The sequence below is a fragment of the Nomascus leucogenys genome, chromosome 6 (genome assembly GCF_006542625.1).
Source record: "Nomascus leucogenys isolate Asia chromosome 6, Asia_NLE_v1, whole genome shotgun sequence".
Taxonomy (NCBI): domain Eukaryota; kingdom Metazoa; phylum Chordata; class Mammalia; order Primates; family Hylobatidae; genus Nomascus; species Nomascus leucogenys.
The window spans coordinates 52,045,588-52,071,312 of NC_044386.1; the positions used below are offsets into that span (position 1 = coordinate 52,045,588).

A 25,725-nucleotide genomic window follows, 5' to 3' on the forward strand; every position below is an offset into this window, starting at 1 on the left:
ATAGCTGGATGTTCCAGCTGTCTATAAGCTCTTGTAATCCTTGGGGGCAATTATTACATTAAAGGATGAAGGAAGCTGTTTCTTACTATGTTCATTGCATGCATGATTACTTCCAAGGCAAATTCAATTTAAGAATATAACACTAGATGATATTTTCCTCCAATATTGTTAATGGGCTATCCTATTCAAGAGAAATCCAAAACTTCAAAGTGGGATATACCGCATAGTCTTCAGAACACTGATTTTCTCCAATGTGAATCTTACATAATTACTGAATCTAGTCATGAAATCATGGCACAAATTCTGAAATCTAAATGTTCATGGCCATATATACTTAAACTGCAAAATAAATATTTCATTTTGTTGCTAATAATTTTGGCTTGTATAATAAATTCTATTGGCTAAATTCCTTCTGACTAGCCTCCTAGCTGGGCTTCCAGCACACCATGTGGCTCCTGCGATAGGCCCGTGGCAGTAGCTGTTTTGTTGTCTTGAAATGCTCTTCCCCAAGATCTTCACATGGCTGGTTCCTTCTTGTGGCTCAACACTCAGATGTCACAGCTTTAAAGAGACTCAACTCCAATCTGGAGTAGCCTCCACACATACATATTTTCTCCATTCTATTTTATGCTCCCAACACTTATCACCATCCAATATTTTCCTGTGTGTTCATTTGTTCATTGGTTTGTGGTTGTCTCCCACCAATGGAAGCTCAGCTCCACGAAAGCAAGGGCCTTGTCTAGTTTCTTCATAACTATCCCTAGCAGCTAAGATAGGATCTGGCACTTAGTAGGGGTTCAATAAATGTTTGTTGAATGCATGATTCAGATCCTTCTCCTTGTAACAAAACTGCACTGAAACTAGGCTAAATAAACAGTAGTGAGACAAGTACAATATGGAATATAAAGGAGACGTACTATTTTGACAATTTACACTCACTCACTGACAATTTTCCTCACCAAAAAGTGGGGAAAGTTTGCTAAAATAAAGTTTGGAAACAATTAGTAAACTTCAGTACCCAAAGTCTACCCTAATATTCATTATCACAGATGACTGAGAATTGTTTATATTGTATTTTGCTTTACAGATGTGAAAGAAAAGAGATTTCTAAAACAAAATCTGTTTCAAATAAAAGAGAAATAATACAAAAATAAATAATCGTAAACAGTTAAAATTAGTTTTTTTTCTTTTAGGTAATCTTTGTAACAAAGAGTTGCCTATTAACGTTTTCCTTTAAAAGATAGTTATATAGTTTATGATCAGAACCCATCTCTAATCAAGGAATCTAAATCAGGGCACACATAATTGGTTATTTTGTTGGATCTCTGGTGGGAAAAGGTGAGGGAAAGCCTTTGACAGGTGAGGCACACTGAGCACCATTTTAAGCTCTGAGGACAGCAGGTCAACAGTAGATAGAGGACATGTCTATTTCATCTCTGAAAGAGTCCCACTGATTTAAATTCAACCTCTGCATGCAAGGGCTAGTGGCCTCTTCTTTATTACCTCATCTTCTGCTAAGAGCAATGCCAAAAGCACTGAGTCATCTGAAAGAGCTTCACTAATTTAATTTTAAGTTCTCCATGCAGGGCTGGTGGCCTCTTGTTTATTACCTCATCTTCTGCTAAGAGGGATGCCATAAGCACTGAGTATGATAGTCATCTAGCAACAGTTAACCAACAGTTCTTATTGAGCACCTGCTATGCACCCAATACCATGCTCCAAATGACAGGAAAGCCACATGAAGTAGAACCTCTGCATTAAGGGAACTTATAACTTAGTTACACAGGTAAGACAAACTACAACACTGCTAGACAGTGAGCAATTGCAGCAGACATCCGAGTGCTGGAAATGCTGAAGGTGCACTAAGAAGACAGGGCTTGCTGGGGAAGGGCCAGTAGTGGGAGATGTCACAGGAGAGGGGCCTGAGCCACACAGTGTCCCTGCTGTGAAGAGATAATGGCCAAAGGCCCAAGTGGGAACAGGCAGAGTGTGTTCATGGGCCTGAAGAGAGCAAGCTGACCAGAATCTGGCTCTCTAGAAAGCTATCCTCACATCTGAGGCTTTAACATCCTCAGCTACATCCACTACACAAAGATTATAAACTAACAACCCATGTGCCATAGCCAGCCACGGTGATGCCTTCTTGACTCAAATATCTTTATATTGGAAGATTTACCTAAGAATCTGGATTTCTACTTACTTTTGGAAAACCCAAAGTTCTGACAGTGCTGGATCTGCATTACTGTCTAGCAACTGTTGCCTGGAGCTAAGGAGTACCTACCCCTTTGAGACAGGGTACACACACTTTATTCCACACAGTTCTCACCATTCCCAACTATGTGACACTTAGCCTGCCTCACTAGTTTATATGCCAGCCTTGTCCTTGCAGGTATGTGCTTATGGTCCTTGTTCTATAAAACTTTCTATAATAGGACCTCTCAGCAGAAGAGTGGGCAAATGTCTTCCCTCAGTGGGTCATCACACCACAATGAGCCACTGTTACTGTTACTATCAAATATCACCTCCCATAGGTGCACTGATAAACAATGAGTTGAATTATAATCTGTCTTCCTGTAACTTCTACTCTTTGGTCTTGGTTCTGTTCCCCAGACATATGTAAACACAAGGTAACCCTTCAGATATCTGAAGACAGCTCTCATGCACTGTGCCTTTTACACATTGTTGAGGGTCCACTATGTACCTGCTTAGGGACCAATAATGAATAAGTGTATTAATCAGGGTTCTCCAGTGGGACAGAACTAACAGGATATATAGGTATACAAAAGAGGGAGAATTGGCTGATATAATCACAAGGAGAAGTCTCCTTGATAGGCTGTCTCCAAGCTAGGGAGGGAGAGAGGACAGTAGTATGACTCAGTCCAAGTCTGAGAACCTCAAAAGCAGAGAAGCCAACAGTGCAGCCCTCAGTCTGAAGCCAAAGGTCCTAGGGCCCCCAGAAGGCTGCCGGTGTAAGTCCCAGAATCCAAGGCTGAAGAACCTAGAATCTGATGTCCAAGGGCAGGAGGAGAGGAAACAAGCCTCTGACATGGGAAGAGAAAGAGAGCAAGAGGACTCAGCAAAACCTATCTCCCTTCTTCTACCTGCTTTGTTCTACCCATACTGGCAGCCTGTTGGATGGTGCCCACTCACATCACAATAAGATAAGCTCTTTACTCTCCACAAGTAATAGTCTACTGGAAAGAAATCATTAAATGAGATCAATAAAGGGCAAGAGATGCTAAAGCAGCATCTCACAGCTAAAATAGAGACACACAGTCAAGAAGGTGTCTGGATCTAGATGCACCTGAGAGTAGAGCTTGAGATAAAGACTTGGATGCAGGGAGCAGTAATCTAGGAAGCAGGGGTGAAAGAGGAAGGAAAGTGATTCAGGAAAGAAAGCAAGCCAATAAAGGGGGCTTAATGAGCAGATTGACTGTGTGGACAGCCCCCAGCCCAATCTCTCAGGGATCTCTCTGAAGAGTCATGTCGAATGTGCCTACCATTGGCCCACAGGCAATGGGAAGGCTGGGGCATTGACCCATTCACATTCTCATTGTTTGAGTGTTTCCCCCAAGAAGGGTTAACTTCTCCACAAAGATGTGCCTGGGTAACACAACTGCCTTCAGTGACTTTGGAGAACGCACAATGGCTACAAAGAAGAGGCACTCATACAAGCTGCTAGCTTAACATGGGCTGCCAGCAATGCTGAAATCAGGTGGGCCAAGGGGATGTAGCACAGTAATCATTACATCCACAGAGGAATTAAACCAGTGAAATCTAAATAGATGAGTAGGTGTTCAGCAAACCAATGAAATGGTGGGATAAGAAGCAAAGAAAAGGGTTGGGCAGAAAGAACATCAAAAGCAAAGATGTAGAGATTATAAACCATTAGGTGCTTTTAGAGAAACAAAATACTTTGACTACTGGAACACGAAAAGAGGATAAAGAAATAGAAGCAACAGACAATGTAACAGGAGAGAAAATCAAAGCAATGGGCTGAGGCCAGCCAGATAATGAGGACTTTGTATGTCATGCTAAGATGTTTAAATTGTATCTTGCAGATAAGTGGTTCTTGGCCCTTTAAGGATTATAGAAACTTCTGAGAAGTAAATAAAACAATGGACCCTCTCCCCCATGTGAATGAACAAATAACCAAAATACTGCATATAACACAACATACACAGATTCCATAAAGCTATTGTTGAATCCAGGTTAAAAATTCCAGTTAGATTGAGGAAAGGATATGCTTGTCAACAAATGGTGCTGAGAAAACTGGATATTTATATGCAGAAGAAGACAAATAGACTCCTATCTCTCACCATATAAAAAAAATAACTTAAAATGGATTAAAGACTTAAATGTAAAACCCAAAACTATAAAACTACTAGAAGAGAACACAGGGGAAATGCTTCAGGACACTGGTATAGGCAAAGATCTTATGGGTAAGACAACAAAAATCACCGGTGACAACAACAAAAATAGACAAATAGGACAACATGAAACTAAAAAGATTCTACACAGCAAAGGAAACCTATCAACAGAGTGAAGAGACAACCTGCAGAATGGGAGAGAATACCTGCAAACTACTCATCTAACAAGAAACTAATATCCAGAATATACAAAGAACTCAAACAACTCAACAACAACAACAAAATCCAATTAAAAAATAGGCAAAGGGTCTGAATAGAGATTTCTCAAAAGAAGACATATAAGTGGATGACAGGAATATGAAAAAATGCTTAACATCACTAATCATCAGGGAAATGCAAATCAAAACCACCATGAGGTATCGTCTCACCCAGTTAGAATGGCTACTATCAAAAAGACAAAAAATAACAAGTGCTGGTGAGGATGCAGAGAAAAGGGAACTCTTCTACACCGTTGGTGCGAATATAAATTAGTACAGCCATTATGGAAAACAGTATAGAGATTTCTGAAAAAACTAAAAATAGAACTACCATATGATTCATCAATCTCACTACTGGGTATTTATCCAAAAGAAAGAAAATCAGTGTATCAAAGGGCTATTTGTACCCCATGTTTATTACAGCACTATTCACAATAGCCAACATATAGGATCAACCTAAATGTTCACCAACAGATGAATGAAGAAAATGTGGCATGTACACTTAATAAAGTACTATTGAACAATAAAAAAAATGAAATCCTGTCACTAGCAGAAATATGGATAAACCTAGAAGGCATTATGTTATGTGAGATAAATCAGGCACAGAGAGATAAAAACCACATGATCTCACCCATCTTCAGGAGCTAAAAATAACTGAGCTCATGGAAGTAGAGAATAGAATTATAGATACTAGAGGCTAGGAAGGGTAGTGGGGGAAGGCAGGTAGGAAGAGAATGATTACAAAATTGTAGCTAGATAGGAGGAATAAGTTCTAGTGTCCTATAGCACTGTAGAGTGACTACAGTTAATAAGAATTTATTATACATGTTCAAAAAAACTAGAAGAGGTCTGGCACGGTGGCTCATGCCTGTAATCCCAGCACTTTGGGTGGATCACCTGAGGTCGGGAGTTCGAGACCAGCCTGACCAACATGGAGAAACCCGTCTCTACTAAAAATACAAAATTAGCAGGGTGTGGTGGGGCATGCCTGTAATCCCAGCTACTCAGGAGGCCGAGGCATGAGAATCGCTTGAACCTGGGAGGCAGAGGTTGCAGGGAGCCAAGATCGTGCCATTGCACTCCAGCCTGGGCAACAAGAACGAAGCTCCATCTCAAAAAAAAAAACAAACAACAAACAAACAAAAAAAACAACTAGAAAAGAGGGTTCTGAATGTTCCAACACAAAGACATGCTAAATGTTTGAGGTGATGTATAGCCTAATTATCTTGATTTGGTCATTACATATTTGTATACCTGTATTGAAATATCACTCTGTACCCTATAAATATGTATAATTATCATATGTTAACAAAAATTAAAGAAAAAATTCACTTAATAGTAAAAAATAAAATAATTCCAGTTAGAAATAAGGAATCATTATAAGTTTTTAGTAATTATATCATTCAGGATTCTTGTTTGTAAACAGAAACCTACACCAACTACCTTAAGCAAAAAAGAAACTTATTTTGAAGATATTAAGACGCTCACAAAATCTTTTAGGATTATATATTTCCATTCTCTATTAGAATGTGAAACCAGGTGGGAAGTGGTTAGAAGCTAAGGGAAGCAGCCAGTGAAGAACACTGCCAAAATCATTCCACAAGAGCAGTCTGGATATGACATTGGAATCTAGACACTTTATCAACTGACCTATGCCTGTTAGACTCAAAGCCCCAGCCATAAACATGTGCCTGGACACCAGAAGAAGCCTAGTACCCTTGTCCACATGCAGGTGTCAAGTGACTCAAAAGAGACAAATCTGACCCTTCAGCTTCTACCATAGAATGCAAGACCTTCCCCATCACCAACATACACATAGCAGATTTCCCTGAGATGGAAAAGGGGCCCAGATGCTAGGTAGCCAAAACTATGGCAGCTGCCACCTGCCCACTGCAGCAGTGAAATACCACAACTATTTGAGTCTTCTCTCCAGAGCAACCTTCCAAGTTCCAACATCATCGAATTTCCAGTCTCCTTCACCTGTTTATTCTTCCAAATACACTTTAGTCTGTGTATGCCCTTCTTGAAGGGTGCTTCCCAGGCCTGAATGCAGTTCTGGATGTCAGTTGATGACTGCAAGGGAGAGCTGGACCATCATCTCCCTCATTCTTTATGCAGCAAGTTTCTCCATGTAGCCTCATGTCACCAAACTGCATAAAGGTTTATAAATAAAGAAGAATGCAGAGCATTGGTTTTCACCTATCAAGCTAAAAAGTAATAAGTATTTTAAGAATATTTTATTACCTTGAATGAAGACTATCTCGGGATAATTAATCATAAAGAATAAATATGCTGGTCTGAGATAATTGGCAATCTTTATCATGTAAGTGTATAATTAATCTTTCTGAGACTTTCATACCCCGGAATATTTTCCCACTGTTTGAGTGAGGGGCTAAAAGTAGTTGTGGCTGTAGCTGGCTGTGTACAATCATATAACTACACATTACTGGTCAATTTCTCTAACAAATAGAAAGCTCTACTAGGCTAAACCAAGAGTTGGTCTCCAAGAAGAGCAATCCAGAGGTGGATGAGGAAAACCACTTCAGAACGCAGAACAGAGTCCTCTGTTTTCCTTTGCAGCGAAGTCATAATAAGAAGTCCGTGCTCTGAGGCAAAGACTCTTTGGAGCATTTAAGCAATATAATTGAAAAACACTTGAATAATCCTCATTGAAGTTGGAATGTGGTTTCAAATTTATTTTCCTAGTAATAATATTTTTTAAAAATGTTAAACTTCTGAAATGGTCAAACCCACAAAAAATAAACTGCTGTTTTCAGCCACATTAGTATCCCATTCCCATGCTGCAAAGACTAAATTAAATTAGCATTTTACATTTAAAGGGAAAATATCTTTACCTGATTTTAAAAGCAAACCCACTGATGAAAAAAATGCACTTTCAACATAAAACACACTAATCCATGGAAAAGTACATTCCAAGAAGCATTTGTGAATATTTGAAAATCAACAGCATAATGCTGTTTTATGGAGAGTAACAGTGCTCCTCATGTTTATGGCTTCCCTTTTTCAGATTTCCAAAGTAGCAAGAGCCTTCAAGGTCTGTTCCATAGTACATTTTACTCCGCTGATCAAAACCTTTGCCTCACTCCACTGTAGTCACCCTCACCTGCATTTTATACGCTGGCATATGCTAAGCTCTTGAAAATAACTCCAGGGTCATACACATTACAAGACAGAGCCCATCACTCTCTTCTTTCCATTCTATCCTCTACCTTTGTAGTTTGGATTCTTATCATCCCTTGTCTGTACCATTGCACTACCTTCTAACTGGTATCCCTCTCCCCTCTAATCAACCTGCTCCTACATACCATAACAAACTTCCCAAATTGCCATTTTGATTGTGGCATTTGTGAATATTTCATTGCATCGAAATCTAGCATATTTTTCCATTGCCCAGCAAATGAAAGCCCCTGTATTTCAATTCATCAAGACACATCAACAGTCCCGCAAATGATATGGTTGTGACACTATCCTCTCCCCGTTGACTTGAGATGCCTGCCCTGCACCATCATTGCCTGTCCACTGGCAGCATGCAGAGTCCCAGAATGAAGATGCTACATCAGCATCCTACCCAGTCTGATTCTGCAATCCCCACATCTCTTTCAGTATCAGCCTGGATGCCACCTCTTTCACAAAACTCTCCAAAAACATAACAGTCAGGCATCCATACCTCCCATCTCGGCACACTTCTTTAATTACTTTGTGTTCCTTTCTAATTATAGTTACCATATACTGCTTCTGGAGGGCAGGGACTGTGTCTATCTTTATAGCCCCCTTGGAACCTAATAGAGTGTCTTGAATATGGCAGGTTCTCAATACACATCATCTTGCTCTCATCCCATTAGCAAGGGAAGAATCTGAAACTGCTCCCTGGATGAGCCACATTTTTGTGTCTCACTCTCTTGAGGGAATTACTTTCCCATTAATTTTCCAGAACTTCCCTAAAACTTCATTCTTGGAAAATGTGAAAAGAGGACACAATTTCAAGCCATTTAAGAAGGAGCCTAGAGAGTGAAGAAGGAATCTTGGTCAATGCAGAGCTGCAAGAAGGACTATGAGAAACATGGTCATGCTTGCCTAGAGCTGGCCTGGCCTGGTATTTTTACATGAAAGGGAATAAGCTCTTGTCCTAGCTTTCTTCTATTAATTGAATTACAGGAAAAATATATAAGAGAATAAAAAGGGATGAAAGAGAGGCAAAACATCTTGAGGATATGAGGAAAGGGGCTGCCTGAAAATGAAGCCAACCCGAAGAAACAGATCCAAGAATTGGATTCTGATGATGGCATCTGCGCCCTGGATCAAGCTGCATCTGAAGCTATGTCTGCTTTTGGACTCTTCTGTTCCATATAAGTCAGTTAATTCCTTTTATGGGTTGAGTTTTCTGTTACTTGGAACAGCAACGATCACATCTATGGTCAGATGATAATTTTGTAAAATACAAATACTGTGCAAATACACTTCAGTATTTCCCTATTATATCACTTATTTCTTTGTTACAGGTTTATAAAAAGGGGCATAAAACTTCCTGAAAATTCTGCCTACATAATGTGTATGAGTTTCATAATTAATAAAAATATACAAAGGTTTCAAAACTAAAGAAACTAAAAGAAAGAGAGGGAAAAGAAAAATTAGTGCTTACCTGTGAAATAAGTAGCATATTTCTATTAGAACACTTTAGTTATTATTTTATTGTTGTCTTCCCACAAAATTAAATAAGAATAAGGATTATGCTGGCCTTACTAATTTCTAATACACAGTACCTAGCACAGTGCTCAAATAGTTGGTTCTCAATCAAACATTTGTTGACAAAGGAATAAAAATCTACCTCTATTATGTTATTTATTTCCCAAAATGATGAAAAAGTAGTAGGTGAACAGATTATGTCAACAGTTTAAGCAAGTATGAAACTATGTTATCTGGCATGTAAAATGACCCTACTAGATTACATAGGCTGTTGTCCAGAGTTTGCTTTTGGAAGTAGGCACTGGAGCAGAACAGGAAGAGTGACCCGGGGTGACTGAAAGTGAGGGAGCTCTGAATCATGTGCCAAATGTGGCCCTTCTCTGAATTTCCTCATGGCAAGTATTGAAGGACAATACACCTACATTATACCTGAACTTTCCAAAATGCAGTGCAGCATTAAGAAGATAAAAATCTTTCACTTTCACAAACATCTAGAGATGTCCCTATTCTCAAGGTGTTTATACTATAACTGGCAATATCCTGAAAGAATAAATCAAGATGCTGCTATTTCATAGTACTCCATGATTACAAATGTGCTTATGTAGCTCTCCGGAAGCCAGTTGGGAAGTGAATGCACACAGGTGTGTTTGTTTGTGGTTTCTCTGCACTTGTGTTTATGTGCTTTTCCATAAGCAACCTTCCCCACTTTATCAGATTCTTTTTCCTGTTTTCTTTATTCATATGACTCTTTCCCTTGTGATCTTCATCCTCTCTGTCCCCCTTCCCTTTTTAGGCTAAAATAGAGAAATGAAACATGTATCTTGCTATTTCTTGTGTTAATTAAGTAGACTTTTATATTGCTTCTTCTTGGAACATTGTATAACTTCTCACTAAAAGACTAAATTATATTGCTTTCCTATGTAGGTGGTCTCTGGTCTTTTTTTACTGTTCCATCAGTGGCTCTTGACAGAATAAGGGTTTCCCAATATTAGAGAAGTCCTAATGGACTAAGGGTGTTAATCTTTGTGGTCTCTCCCATTCTAATCCTTTCTAAAGACAAAACAAGAAACCATCTTCCTCAAACATTTTCTAAAAAACTATGGAGCGTCTCTACCCTGAATATAGAGTGGTGGCCTGTCATATTTTCATCTGAAACCTGCAGCATGAATGACGATCAAATGAGATCTCATATGGTTAAACTGTTAGTGTCTATACACATACAATAGGTCATTATTTTTGTTGTAATTACTATTGATATTTGGCAATAACCTGCTAAAAGCCACTAGATCCATCCACAGTTACTCACCTCAGCTGACTCTCCCGGAAACAAATGGCATAGTAGGTAGAAAGCAGCATACAATTTCTAATTTAGAAACTATTAGGAAACTTTCTTCCACCTGAAGCTAAGTACTTTGAAAAAGGACTACAGAAATTGAACAACTAATAAACAGAAGGAGATGTTTTCTTGACCTAGGATATTAGAATGACTGGCTCCTGAAAAGAGACCATGAACTCTGCAAGACAGGGAAGAAAGTGACAAGCCATCATTACCAAGTAAGCTTTCACCAGATCACATGCAGATAAAATGCCAGAATGAGAGAAATGTGTAATATAAAAAGAGATCACAGTATGTCTGTCTAATTCTTAAATGAAAATAACTTGAAATTTGATCAAGAGCAGTATTCATTGTCTCAGATGTTTGGAAAAAATGTCAACTTCATATCTGTATATGAGAAAGTAAATTGGTTCTCATTGGTATCACCAAGATTTGATGGGATGAGACTCATAGCCACTCAACATGGGAAAGTACAGTTGTCATTAGGCTGCTTCCAAATATTCCAGCTCTCCTCACACATATTAAGACTGTACTACCTCACCCTCACTGAAGTTCATCACATCCATCTGACTGGCTTTGGCCAATCGAATGAGCATAGAGGTGATGCTGGTCACTCTGGCAGATGTTAAGAGCCAGAGAGCAATTAACAACATTACCTTCCTCCTGCCTCAATGATTGTGGACAAACGTGTTGAGATGGAGCCCTCTGCTCCTAGCTCCGCAAGTGTCTTAGATGAACAAACTCTTTTGCTGACTTGTGTTAGATATAAAGAGTGAGTAAGAAATAAACGTTTGCTTGGTCAAGCCACTGAGACTTTGAAATTGTTTGTTACTGAAGCACAATCAGTTTGAGCTTACCAATACAGGAGAATCACTTTGACCAAAATAAATGAATTTCCCCATAAGAAAAGCTGCTTTGTATACAAAGAGAACACTTACTGATGTGGAAACCTACAAAACATAAAAATGAAAGCATAAGTAGCAAAAAAGGAAAATAGGATGGCAAGATGTTGGCCTCTTAAGTAGATGATGACTATAGAAGATGCTTTCCTATAGATGTTTCCAAACCAGCAGAGGAGTGACAGAGGAGACAATGAGATGTCCTTATATCTGCAGAAGCCTCATTCTACTCAAAACATAGTATCTAATAACTTCACAGCTAATCCTTTGATAATTTCACTCCTGAAAGACAGAGATACATCCAAGATAAATTTGAGCAAAGGGAATACTGAGTAACATTTCCTTAGACTTAAATACATATATTTACAAGTTTAGAAATTACACATTTTCCTTTCCTTTTCTTGCCTTCCTTCCCCTCGAGGCAGCCACAAATGAGAAGACCAGCAAGGCTAGACCCAAAGAAGCAGCTGGGGCTGAGGAGATGTATGGGAACTACAGGGTCAGAAACAAAGAGGCCCGCAAGGCTGGACCAAGGTGGTGGTCAGAGCTGAGGAGACCAAGTCGGCCAGTGATGCCAAGGCCAAGGAGGCAGCTGGGGTGAAGAAGACAGTTGGCAGGGTCAGGAAACCAGGTACATACAGGGAGAATGAGCAAATAATTAAATATACCAAGAATGATGAGAGACATGTATTTTTCATGCTTCAAAGGTCTACATAGGAGCAGCTGGTGCCACGGCAGTTCATGCACATTGTCACTTCTCTGCTGGCCTCAGAAGCCAGAACCATGGTCACTATTAGCCTTGTGGGACAAGAGGCACACTGTGAGTACTGACCTACCTACCAGTGGCTGAGAAGCTGACCAACACACAACACAAACCACTGGTGTGATTCCAACACACGTCCTAGGTTCTTCCTACAGAAGTTGAAAGTTTTATGATGCCATGCCTTTAAAAATCCTACTTAATAAGGTATGCTCACATTCATTTTTAGTTTTGAAAGGGGAAGGTGAACGAATGAATAGAAACATATCATGCACACATCTGAAAGAAGAAGTGGAATTTCCTGGTTATCTGCAATATCAGGTGAGCCCATTTTTTTTCCCTAGGAAACAAGGTAGGAACCTTTATTCCTGGCATGAACCTGTCCTCCACAGCCAGACAACTGAAAAGTCAATAGAAGCTGATGGGCAAAAAGAAGTGACCAGGCAGAGAGAGAAAGAAAAAAGGACTAATGAAAACAAATTTTCTGCAAACTTGACTTCCAAAATAAAGAATAATATCTTTTGTGTGAAAGAAAAATCATTATCATATGATTTATTCTTTTATACTTTGTTTTACAACAGTCTATTATTTTTCTCATAAAAACAAAAACAATAGACAAAACCAAAGGACCATTTTATTGGCTTTCTCATTAGAAGTCCATCTCACAGATTTTAAGGATTTCTGTTCAACCAACATCTGTAAACTCTAGAAGGGTCTATAACTTCCTTTGGAGTTTCACCTAGCTTTTTATGGAAAACTTTTCTTCCAAAACATTTACAAGAAGAACAATGGAATCTGTTGAGATCACAGAGTTTAGTGCTTGATATCTTATAAGCTACATTTAAATCAATTTCCTTCATAATTGAGAACCCTTAACTGGACATTTAAATTACTAAACAACTGACCCTTTTTACATTGTAAAGCACCTTTATACTTTTTATTAGATAAAAACAAACTACTCTTCTTAGACTTAACCAAGATAATATATGAGAACTGCATTTTTATTAAACGTGAAAATTCCATAGCACTTCTCACAGCTCTTTTAGAACACAACAGCTTATGCATATTATGGCCAAGTTGAGTTGTTCCTTAAATAAAGCAAGCTTCTAGATGCCACACAGTCTTATCTCTTCTAAGGCCAAAACACTAGAATGGGAAATAGCCATAAAGGAAACTCTTTGGACATAAAGCTACCTATCTTTATCATTACTCCTTAGTCTCAAGAAAAAATTAGAGCCAAGCAAAGTCAAAATTAGATGTCACCTCCCGTAATTGGTGCAGGATTGCTAAGGGCAGCTTGTAAGTGTGCCAAGATTTAAGAAGTGATGGCAGAAAAAATATTGGATTAAGTTAGAAGACTAGGATTTGGGGTCTGGCTCCAGCTCGTACCACCTATGTGGTCTTGACAAATCACTAAATTCTCTCACCTCAGTTTCTTCATCTGTGAAATGCAGATAACCCTGTGCCCCAGGATTGTTGTGAGATTCAAATTAGATGGTGTGTGTAAAGGGTCATGTGGGAACTATAAAGTGTATAACAAGTTGTTTTGTTCTTTTTTTCTTTACCACTGACTCTAGGTGTCTTCCTAAAAAGCAGTCTACATCAGGGCTTTGCTCTTTATTAAAAGCCATGATTATCACCCATGACTCTGGAGATCATACAAGGCAAACAAATGAGAAAGGAACTGACCAGCACTTAGTCAGCATGTGGTCACAGGCAAAGTTGATAACTGAAGTAATGAAATTCGGGTCTACCCCAGCACAGTGTGGCCAAGCAGCTGGGCCACCCCAACCCAGATCAGTTTGGACACTCCCAAAAGAAATGCTCCCAACAAATTCCTTTTTTTGTTGTTGTTGTTGTTGTTTTTTAAGCTAGAATCTAAACCACCTGACCCATTCTCTCTACTTTACTGCCCATTTACTTCCTCAGAAATTCTTCTGTCCTCCAATGTGTGTTCTTGAGTTATACGCTTGATACATGTGCCTATCTCTCCTCACCCTGACCACAGCTTCAAATTTTCTTCTTGGGTCACACCATGGGAAACATCCCTCCCAATTAAGTCTGGCCCCGGAGGCTCCAAGACTCCAGACCACTCTACCATACCCTTAGACAATTCCTACCTGTGGGTAAGGCCTGGCAAATAAGCCTGAAACTATTCCTAAACAGTTTCTAAACAACATCTAAAGGATTGAAGGATTTTGCTTTGTGTGTGTTTAATTTGAATGGCTACTGAGCATTTCTAAATCTAATTATTAGAAATTTGGAAACAGAAAATAGGAACTGCACATGGGCCTTTGGAAGTCTGGCTGGTTTAACAGAAGCTTCAAGCCACAGCTTGATTTGAACATCTCTCCCTACACTGTCACCTCAAGGTCAACATCCTTAAAAAAAAGAAATTCCGACCAAGAGTTTCATATCCGGACAAACAAGTTTCCTAAGTGAAGAGGAAATAAAATCCTTTTCAGACAAGCAAAGGCTAAGGGAATTCATTACCATCGGACCTGCCTTACAAAAGATCCTTAAGGAAGTGTTAAACATGGAAACAAAATACTGGTACCTGCCACCACAAAACACACTTATGTACATAGCCCACCAACACTATTGTATTAGTCTGTTCTCATGCTGCCAATAAGGACATACCTGAGAGTAATTTACAAAGGAAAGAGGTTTAATTGAAATAGTTCAGCATGGCTGGGGAGGCCTCAGGAACTTATAATCATGGCGGAATGAGAAGCAAACATGTCCTTCTTCACATGGTGGCAGCAAGGAGAAGTGCCAAGTGAAGGTTGGAAAAGCCCCTTATAAAACCATCAGTTCTCAAGAGAACTCACTCACAGTCATGAAAACAGCAGCATGGGGATAACTGGCCCCATGATTCAATTACCTCCCAGGATCTCTCCCATGACATGTCGGGATTATGGGAACTACAATTCAAGGTAAGATTTGGGTGGGGACACGGCCAAACCATATCAACTGTAAAGCAATTATATAATCAGTTCTACAAAACAACCAGCTAACAAAGCGATGACAAGATCAAACCCTCAAATGTCAATATTAGCTTGGAATTTAAACAGACTAAATGCCCCACTTAAAAGACACAGAATGATGAGTTAGATAAAGAAGCAAGAACCAACTGCATGCTGTCTTCAAGAGACTCATCTCACATGCAATGACACCTGTAGGCTCGAAGTAAAGGGATGGAGAAAGATCTATCAAGCAAACAGAAGACAAAAAGAGCCGGGGTTGCTATTCTTATTTCAGACAAAACAGACTTTAAGCTAACAGTGATCAAAAAGGTCAAAAATGGGCATTACATAATAATAAAGGGTTCAATTCAGCAAGATGACTTAATCGTCCTAAATATATATTCACCCAACATTAGAGCACCCAGATTTATAAAACCAAGTTCTTTGAGACCCACAAAGAGACTTAGATAACCAAACAATAATAGTGGGAGACATTAACACCCTACTGACAGAACATCCAGGCAGAAAACTAACAGATATTAGGGACTTAAACTCAGCACTTGACCAAATGGACCTAACAGATATCTATAGAATACGCCACCCAACAACAACAGAATATACATTCTTCTCATCTGCATATGGCATGTATTATAAGACTGACCGCATGCCCAGCCATAAAGTAATTCTCAACAAATTAAAAAAAAATCATACCAATCACGCTCTCAGACTACAACACAAAAGAAAGAAGGAAGGGAAGGGGAGGGGAGGGGAGGGGAGGGGAGGGGAGGGAGGGAGGGAAGGGAAGGGAAGGGAAGGGAAGGGAAGGGAAGGGAAGGAAGAAAGGCCAAGAAGATCTCTCAAAACCATATGATCCTATGGAAACTAAACAACTTGCTCCTGAATAACTTTTAGGTAAAGAAGGATATTAAGGCAATGAAATTAATTTTGTAAAACTAATGAAAACAAAGATATATCAGAATTTGTAGGACACAGCTAAAGTAGTGTTAAGAGGAAAGTTTATAGCACTAAACACCTACATCAAAACGTTAGAAAGATCTCAAATTAATAACCAAACATCACACCTAAAAGAACTAGGAAAACAATAGCAAACCAACCACAAAGCTAGCAGAAGAAAGGAAACAACCAAAATCAGAGCTGAACCAAATGAAATTGAGACATAAAAATCCATACAAAAGATCAATGAAACCAAAAATAGTTCTTTGAATGAATAAATAAGATTGACAGACTGCTGCCTAGATTAATAAAGAAAAAAGGGAGAAGATCCAAATAAACATAATCAGAAATGACAAAGGTGATATTACCACTGACCTCAGAGAAATACAAAAAATCCTCAGACACTATTGCAGACACCTCTGTGCACTCAAACTAGAAAACCTAAAAGAAATGGATAAACTCCAGGAACTGAACCAGGAAGAAACTGAATTCCTGAACAGACAAATAAAAAGTTCTAAAACTGAATCAGTAATAAAAAATCTACCAACCAGAAAAAGCCCTGGAGCAGAAGGATTCACAGCCAAATTCTACCAAACATATAAAGAAGACCTGTTAGCAATCCTACTGGAATTATTCCAAAAATTGAAGAAGAGGGACACCTGCCTAACTCATTCTATGAGGCCAGCATGATTCCGATACCAAAACCTGGCAAAGACACAACAAAAAAAGAAAATTTCAGGCCAATATCCCTGATGAATATAGATGCAAAACTATTCAGCAAAACTAGGAAACTGAATCCAGCAGCACATCACAAAGCTAGTCCACCACAATCAAGCAGCCTTCATTCCTTGGATGCAAGGTTAGTTCAACATAGGCAAATCAATAAGTGTGATTCACAACATAAAAAGAATTAAACAAAAACCATATGATCATCTCAATAGAAATAAAAACACTTTCAATAAAATTCAAGAACTCCTTATGTTAAAAACTACCAACAAACTGGGCATCAAAGGAACATACCTCAAAATAATAAGAGCCATCTACAACAAACCCGCAGTCAACATCATACTGAACAGGCAAAAGCTGGAGGCATTCCCCTGAGAACCAGAACAAAACAAGGATTCCCATTCTCACCTATTCAACATAGTATTGGAGGTCCTAGCCACAGCAATCAGGCAAGAGAAAGAAATAAAAGGCATCCAAGTAGGAAAATAGGAAGTCAAACTATCTCTCTACACTGACAATATGATCCTATACCTAGAAAAACCTATAGTCTCTGCCCAAAGGCTAGTGGAACTGACAAATAACTTCAGTAAAGTTTCAGTATACAAAATCCATGTACAAAAATCAGTAGTATTTTTATACACCAGTAATGTCCAAGCTAAGAGCCAAATCAAGAACACAATACCATTCACAATAGCCACAAAAAGAATGAAATACTTAGGAATATAGCTAACCAAGGAGGTGAAAGATCTCTACAATAAGAATTACAAAACATGGCTGAAAGAAATCAGAGACAACACAAACAAATGGGAAAACATTCCATGCTCATGGGTTGGAAGAATCAATATTATCAAAATGACCATACTGCCCAAGGCAGATCCAATGCTTTTCCTATCAAACTACCAATGTCATTTCTCAGAAAAAAAAATTCAAAAATTCAAATAAAAAATGGGCCCAAATAGCCAAAGCAATCCTAAGGAAAAAGAACAGAGCTGGAGCCATTATACCACCCAACTTTAAACTATGCTACAAGGCTACAGTAACCAAAACAGCATAAAACAACAGACACATAGACTGATGCAATGGAATAGAAAACTCAGAAATAAATCCATACACCTACAGCCATGTGATCTTTGACAAAGTCAACAAAAATAAGCAATGGAGAAATGACTCCCTATTCAATAAATGGTACTGGGATAGCTGGCTATTCATGCACAGAAAATGGAAACTGGACCCCTTCCTTTTACCATACACAAAAATCAACTCAAGGTAGATTAAAAACTTAAATGTGAGACTTAAAACTATAAAAATTCTAGAAAAAAAAGCCAGTATATGCAGTTCTGAACATAGAACTTGACAAAGATTTCATGATGAAATCTCCAAAAGCAATTGCAACAAAAACAAAAATTGACAAGTGAGACATAAACTAAAGAGCTTCTGTACAGCAAAAGAAACTGTCAACAGAGTAAACAGACAACCTACAGAATAGGATAAAATTTTTGCAAACTATGCATCTTACAAATGTCTAATATCCAGAATCTATAAAAAATGTAAACAAATCAACAAGCAAGAAACAAATAACTCCATTAAAAAATGGGCAAAGGACATGGACAGATACTTCTCAAAAGAAGACATACACATGGCCAACAAGCATATAAAAAAATGCTCAATATCACTAATCATTACAGAAATGCAAATTAAAACCATAATGAGATAACATCTCACACCAGTCAGAATGGCTGTTACTAAAAAGTCATAAAATAACAGATGTTGCCAAGTTTCCCAAGAAAAGGGAATGCTTATACACTGCTGGTGAGAATGAAAATTAATTCAGCCATTGTGGAAAACAATTTGGAGATTTCTCAAAGAACTTAAAACAGAACTACCATTCAACTCAGCAATCCCATTACTGGGTATATACCCAAATGAATATACATCATTCTACCAAAAAGACACATGTGGACGGGTGCGGTGGCTCACGCCTGTAATCCCAACATTTTGGGAGGCCGAGGCAGGAGAATCACGAGGTCAGGAGTTCAAGACCAGCCTGGCCAACATGGTGAAACCCTGTCTCTACTAAAAATACAAAAAATTAGCTGGGCATAGTGGCGGGTGCCTGTAATCCCAGCTACGCGGGAGGCTGTGGCAGGAGAATCTCTTGAACCAGGGAGGCAGAGGTTGCAGTGAGCCAAGATCGCACCACTGCACTCCAGCCCAGGCTACAGAGTGAGACTCTGTCTAAAAAAAAAAAAAAAAGACACATGCACTCATATATTCACTGCAGCACTATTCACACTAGCAAAGATATGGAATCAAACTAGATGCCCAATGGTTGACTGGATAAAGAAAACGTGGTGCAAATACACTGCGGAATACTATGCTGCCATAAAAAGGAATGAAATAATGTCCTATGTAGCAACATGGATGCAGTTGGAGGGCATTATCCTAAACAAATTAATGCAGGAACAGAAAAGAAAATACCATATGTTCTCAGTTGTAAGTGGGAGGTAAACACTGAGTACATATGGTGACAAAGAAAGGAAAAGTACACACCAGGGCCTACTAGAGGATGGCCAGTGGGAGGAGAGTGAGAGTCGAAAAACTACCCTTTGGATACTATGCTCACTACCTGGGTGACAAAATCATGTGTACACCAAACCCCAGAAACATGCAATTTACACATGTAAGAAACCTACATGTGCATGCCCTGAACCTAAAATTAAGTTGAAAAAGAAAATAAATAAAAGTTCTGGAAAAAAAGAAATAAGATGAAGCATGCCTCATTTTTACAAAAACTGTGAAGTCATTATTCTTCAGGGGGAAAAGCTTATGAATATATACATAGAAAGAGAGGCAGAGAGAGAGCAATACATGTTGTTTGATAAGCAAATTGCTCTTTGTATTTTCCAAAGCATTCTGGGAAATTTACTTATTCAAAAAAAGTCTAAAAGAAAGGAAGGAAAGACAGGCAGATGCAGAAAGAAACGAAGATGGATACAGAGAAAGAGAATAGGTTGTGGATTAAGAAGTATAAGCAAAAGATAAGAATTATATTAAGCTTTTAAGACAGGTAGAAACTGCATTTCAGAAAGGGGAGAAAATTCATTTATAAAAGCACAGTAGTGTTTAGGATTAAAAGCCCAGAGGGAAGACCAAGCTTCCAATTAGTAAGTGTAATGGTTCAACCAAGGTAACACTGTCCACACGGGCATGTATGGGCTCAAAAGGGACACAGGACAGAACATAGTTAAGACAGGACTAGAACAGTTCAGGAATTTAGGTAATGGTTAAGCCTCTGAAAGGCTTCTGAACTAAGTGATACCATGAAATGACTCTTTTAAGATCATTAGACAGTCAACATTTTCAATGTCCATCAAGACTTTCTCACCTTTTCAACAATAACCCCCAAATCTAATTATTATATCATTTGGATCTTTACCTGTTTTACATCTCTATTTAGATATCTTGCTATCACACCAGACAAATTCAATGATAGATAGATAGATAAATCTATCTATCTATCTATCTATCTATCTATCTATCTATCTATCTATCGAGAGAAATGAGCTTGTCTTCTTACTGCCAAAATCACTTCGATACTATAATTTCCTAACTTTCCCAGTTATCCATACCTTGGACTTATTTACCTTATATTTCTTTTCTTCTTCCCTTCCTTCCTTCTTCCTCTCCCTCCTTCCCTTCCTTCTTCCCTTTCTTCTTTCCTTCACTCCTAGATACCAGCAATTGCCAATTGCAACTGAATTCTATTTTATAGTCTTGAGAATCTACCAGTTGAGCCATCTACCCTACTTCAGGCTCTTCTCATTCAGTATAGAGTATAGAGCAATAGTTTCCTAACTGGCATCCTTTTAGGCAGTCTTTTTGTCCTTCAACTTATACTGCACACAATACCTCTTGGTGCATGTTCTCCAGTACTCCACTCCTTGTGCTACTTTGTCTTCATTCAAGCTCTACTCTCTGCCTGGAAAGGCTGGTCATCTCTCTAAGTCTAGGAAATTCATAACTTTCTCTAAGGATCCAGCCAAAATTGAACCACCATCTACAGGACCTGAGCTACTTTTCCCTCCATACTCTTAGGGTTCTTGATAAATACCTTTATTATAGAAGGTATTATTTACTGTGATCATTGTATGGCACTCTCCCCCAATTAGACACTAAGTCACTATAAAGTAGAGACCGTGTCCTGATTATCTTTGTATCCTAGCACAATTTCCAGTCCACAGAAGTCAATACGTGTTTGTTAAAGAAATCAATATCTTAGGTCAAAGGAGAAAGGCAATTCCCCTGAACCTCTCCCTATCCAATACCTAACCCCACTTCTTCATTCAATAAATACTGATTACCTCCTGAATTACCTATACAACACACACACACAAGTTATTTAATACGGCCTTTGGTGATCTGGGTCTGTCTACAACCTTGGCCTGATACTGTATCATTCTCTACTATGTACATTATTTTCAAGAAACACTGAACTATCTGTAGTTCTCTGGACATATAATCTTCTCTCACTTCTTTCTGCCTCTGTATCTACTGTTTTGTCAGACTGGAATTCTTTCTGACTGTTTGCCTACCTAGGAAATACCTATTTATTATTTAACTTTTGGCTGGTTGCTAACTCCTTAGTTAAGCTGGCTAGCTTGCTTGCTTATTTATTTATTTATTTATTTATTTATTTATTTATTTATTTGAGACAGGGTCTCACCCTGGAGTGAGTTATTTATTTATTTATTTATTTATTTATTTATTTATTTATTTGAGACAGGGTCTCACCCTGGAGTGCAGTGGCACAATGTCAGCTCACTGCAACCTCTGTCTCCTGGATTCAAAAAATTCTCATGCCTCAGCTACCTGAGTAGCTGACATTACAGGTGCTTGCCACCATGCCTGGCTTATTTTTGTGTTTCTGGTAGAGACAGGTTTTACTATGTTGGCCAGGCTGGTCTCGAACTCCTGGCCTCAAGTGATCCACCCACCTTGGCCTCCCAAAGTGCTGGAATTACAGGCATGAGCCTCTGCACCCGGCCTTAAGCTGGCTTTGACTTCTTTGTTTTCTGGTCTCCCTAGACCCAAGTACAACTCCATCACCACACTCATCACTCTATTAGTACCTCCACTACCAAGCATTATTCTTAGCACATTATACAGATTATTCTTAGAAGCATTCCTGTTATGCCTATTTTCATGGCAAAACTGAGGTAAACTTCAGTCTACTGCCTTTCTGGAATGAGAGCCAGCAAACATTTTCTGCAAAGAACCAGCTAGTAAATATTTTAGGTTTTGTGGACTATTTAATCTCTATCACAACTACTCAACTCTTATAGTGCAAAGGCAGCCATAACTAATACATGGCCATGTTGTAGTAAAAGTTTATTTTATAAAAACAGATGGCAGGCCTGATTTGGCCAGTAGGCCATAGTTGCTTATTCTGGTTCTAAAGACTCAATCAAGCTTCATCAAATTAAATTGGATCGACAGTGTTAGAAACTAAAACCCAATCCCTGCTTCCATATGATTCCCTTATCTCATCCCGAAGTTTTCAGTACTTGCAGCCTTTAAGATATTACTTTGTGGGTAAATCCACAGTAGCAACTCAACAATCAGTTGTAGAACTGAACTGAATGAGACAGAAATGGGTCCCTGAGGCTGATGTTTGTGTTAATCTCCTACTCATCCCCCATAACCCTCCACTAAGGGCAACTGGATCTTAACTAGATGTCCTTACCCCCAGTACTGATTTCTCACAAATAGATAACCTCTAGTCTAAGCGGAACAGCCAGCCCAAGACTCCATCCTGTGCCTGCAACATTTACCTGGGCTTCATCTCAGTTTCTGATGTTATTGGTATAAAAATAAAATTAATTGAAAGCAGACCACAAATAGAAATAAGCTTCCACACTAAAGTGGGCCACAAGTTTCAACCTAAGAAGTGAACATTTTATAGTGTTCTGAGTATTGTTGCACAGAGTTAGAGCAGTTCTCTTAGTCCATTTTTTATACAAGTAGCATAATAACCAGAAAAAAATGGATAAGGCAAAAAAAAAGATAAAAAAGAGAAGCTTACTGAATTATAAGCCCCTGGAAGACAGGAATCATGTCTCATTCACCCTTGCCTACCCAGCATAGTGGTGAATGAAAGAATGAATGAATACATTTATGAAGCTAAGATTCTAAATAATTAAGCTTGCCAAAACACAGTCTCCAAATTCCCTCAAGTATGCTTTAAAACCAGTGGAGATGTTGAAACCTTCCAGCTGTGAGTGAGGGAATAACCTATATCTTACTTTCTCCAGCCAACTCACCATCTTGAGTGTTTGGACTCAGGATTTGGGTTCGGAGTTCCTCCAGGCTAATTTCCAGACACCTGCAGATCTCCTCAGGGTTATAGGGTTCAGGATGAAGGGCATCTTCTGTGACCAACAGCATTTCTTCTAGACTAATCCCTAGTTTAGCCTGCACCTCCTCCAGCCTCAGTACTTCGTCCCATTGCAAGCTTTTGTATTTAGCCAGGAGCTGCAAATTCAAACCAAGATAATGGTCAGTTTTGATTCAGAATTTGATGTGTACTATTTTAATTAGCCAGATTTAACTTTAAGCTGTTTGTTGTTGTTGTTGTTGTTGTTGTTGTTTTCCATTCAACCTATCCAACTTTCCCACCATTACTTGGAAATGCATACTGGCTTCAGATGCCTGGAATTAAACATGTATGACACTCACAGACTAGTTAAGTATTTGTCCTGAAACACACACACACACACACACACACACACACGCACACACAACTAATCCCTCACTGATTTTTTTTTTGGCCTGTCACCACTTTCCCTCAGAGCTATTTCTTTGAATAATTTTACTCTTTTATCCTTATTCAGTTCATGCCTACTGCATTCCTCCCTAGGAAGTCAAGAGAAAACTATTTAAATCTCATGTGACCTGGGTCTTGAGAGGATACTGTACGTCCAATTAGGGTACTTCCTGTTTACTATATGTCTCTGAAAATGGCATTATATGGGCATTTGGGGTAAAATCCTAAATTTGAAATGAAAACCTTATTGATGACCTTATGTGAAGCACTTCATTAGGTCGCTGGTGGTAGTAGCTGTATGTTCCTCTACCCTCAAGAAAAAGAGTTTGGCTTCTAACTGCATCCTGAGGTACCTCCTCAATCTGACGGTGAGGGTTAAGTATAAACCAAATCTGTAACCACCCATGGGAACCCCAATCCAGAATATACTTCTGTCATTCTCCCCAAGCAATATCAGAGTGGGTGGCAATCAAAACAGTGAGGATTTCTCTCATCCTGAGGTCTACAATATTCATTGCCTGGGTGTGAAGACAGAGGGGCATTTTAAACAGCAAAAAGAAACAAGAGAAGGGGAAATCAGTCTTCAAGAAAATGTGCATCTGATTTACTCTTCCATTATGTTGATGATTTTCTTTCTTTTTGACAGGAAGCAGGGTTTACCAAAAGACTATTGTACTCTGGTTACGGCCACTGACTTCTGAAGAATGTTAATAACAGAAGTTCTTATATTAATTTAATCCTCTTTTTAAAACCCTGGCTCATATATTTGAAATGAGTTAATGATTTTAAGGCCAAACTGGGAAACAAAACAATAGAACTATGATTTTCGGTTTGATTATTTCATGGAACATGGTGTCATTTAAAACAAAAAACAAAAAGCAAAAAAAAAAAAAAAAAAAAAAAAACATGAGCTAAGACTTCTTCTGACCTGTTTGCTTAGCACATTTAGTTCATGGTTATTAGCAGTACTGGACTGATAGCTCCACAGACTGACCCATTCATTCATTCATTTCATTCACTCATTCTTGTTCTATATTCCAATGTATTCCAAAAATAATTTGAGAAAACTTACAAAGATATACATAATACAAAAGAATAGATATTTATTTTATATGAAAAAAAGAGCTGAAGTTAATGATCTCCTACAATGATGCTTTCTGGCAACACATCCACAATCCAACTGAGATAAGCAATGAAGCTAACAAAAATAATAGTGTGGTATAGTCTAAAATATGCCCCGTATTTCTTATAATCTTCAACAACCCTGTGAGACAGATATTATTATTCTATTTAGAAAATAATAGTAGGCTGGGTATGGTGGCTCAAGCCCGTACAATCAATCCCAGCACTTTGGGAAGCCGAGGCGGGTAGATCACTTGAGGTCAGGAGTTCAAGACCAGCCTGGCCAACACGATGAAACCCCATCTCTACTAATAATACAAAAATTAGCTGAGCGTGGTGGTGCATGCCTGTAATCCCAGCTCCTCGGGAGGCTGAGGTAGGAGAATCGCTTGAACCCGGGAGGCGGAGGTTGCAGTAAGCTGAGATCCTGCCATTGCACTCCATCCTGGGCAACAAGAGCGAAACTCCGTCTCCAAAAATAATAATAATAATAGTAAGTGACTTGTCCAAAGTCACTTAACAAGGCTGGGTGTGGTGGCCTCATTAATCCCAGCTTTGGGAGACTGAGGTGGACAGATCACTTGAACCCATGAGTTCAAGGCCAGCCTGACCAACATGGCAAAACCTCGTCTCTACTAAAAATACAAAAACTAGCTGGGCATGGTGGCATGTGCCTGTCATCCCAGCTACTCAGGAGGCTAAGGAATGAAAATCACTTGAAACCAGGAGGCAGAAGTTGCAGTGAACGGAGGTCATGCCACTGTGCTCTGGCCTGGGTGATGAAGTGAGACTCGGTCTCAAAAAAACA

The 25,725-nt window shown here is 38.8% G+C and overlaps 2 protein-coding genes across 6 annotated transcripts in view; one reads left to right on the plus strand and one right to left on the minus strand.

Annotated features, from left to right (window-relative positions):
• Positions 1 to 9,154, plus strand: part of FAM227B (family with sequence similarity 227 member B) — a 281,662-nt gene extending 272,508 nt beyond the window's left edge. Inside the window, exon 19 of the transcript XR_004030437.1 lies at positions 8,580 to 9,154. The gene's annotated coding sequence lies outside the window, so the exon portion shown is untranslated. The remainder of the gene's footprint in view (positions 1 to 8,579) is intronic.
• GALK2 (galactokinase 2) overlaps positions 1 to 25,725 on the minus strand; it is a 179,007-nt gene that overhangs the window by 13,340 nt on the left and 139,942 nt on the right. For all 5 annotated transcript variants that reach the window (XM_030814115.1, XM_030814114.1, XM_030814117.1 and 2 more), the window contains one exon: positions 23,293 to 23,503. In XM_030814115.1, coding sequence (XP_030669975.1) covers positions 23,293 to 23,503 — 211 coding nt within the window. The remainder of the gene's footprint in view (positions 1 to 23,292; positions 23,504 to 25,725) is intronic.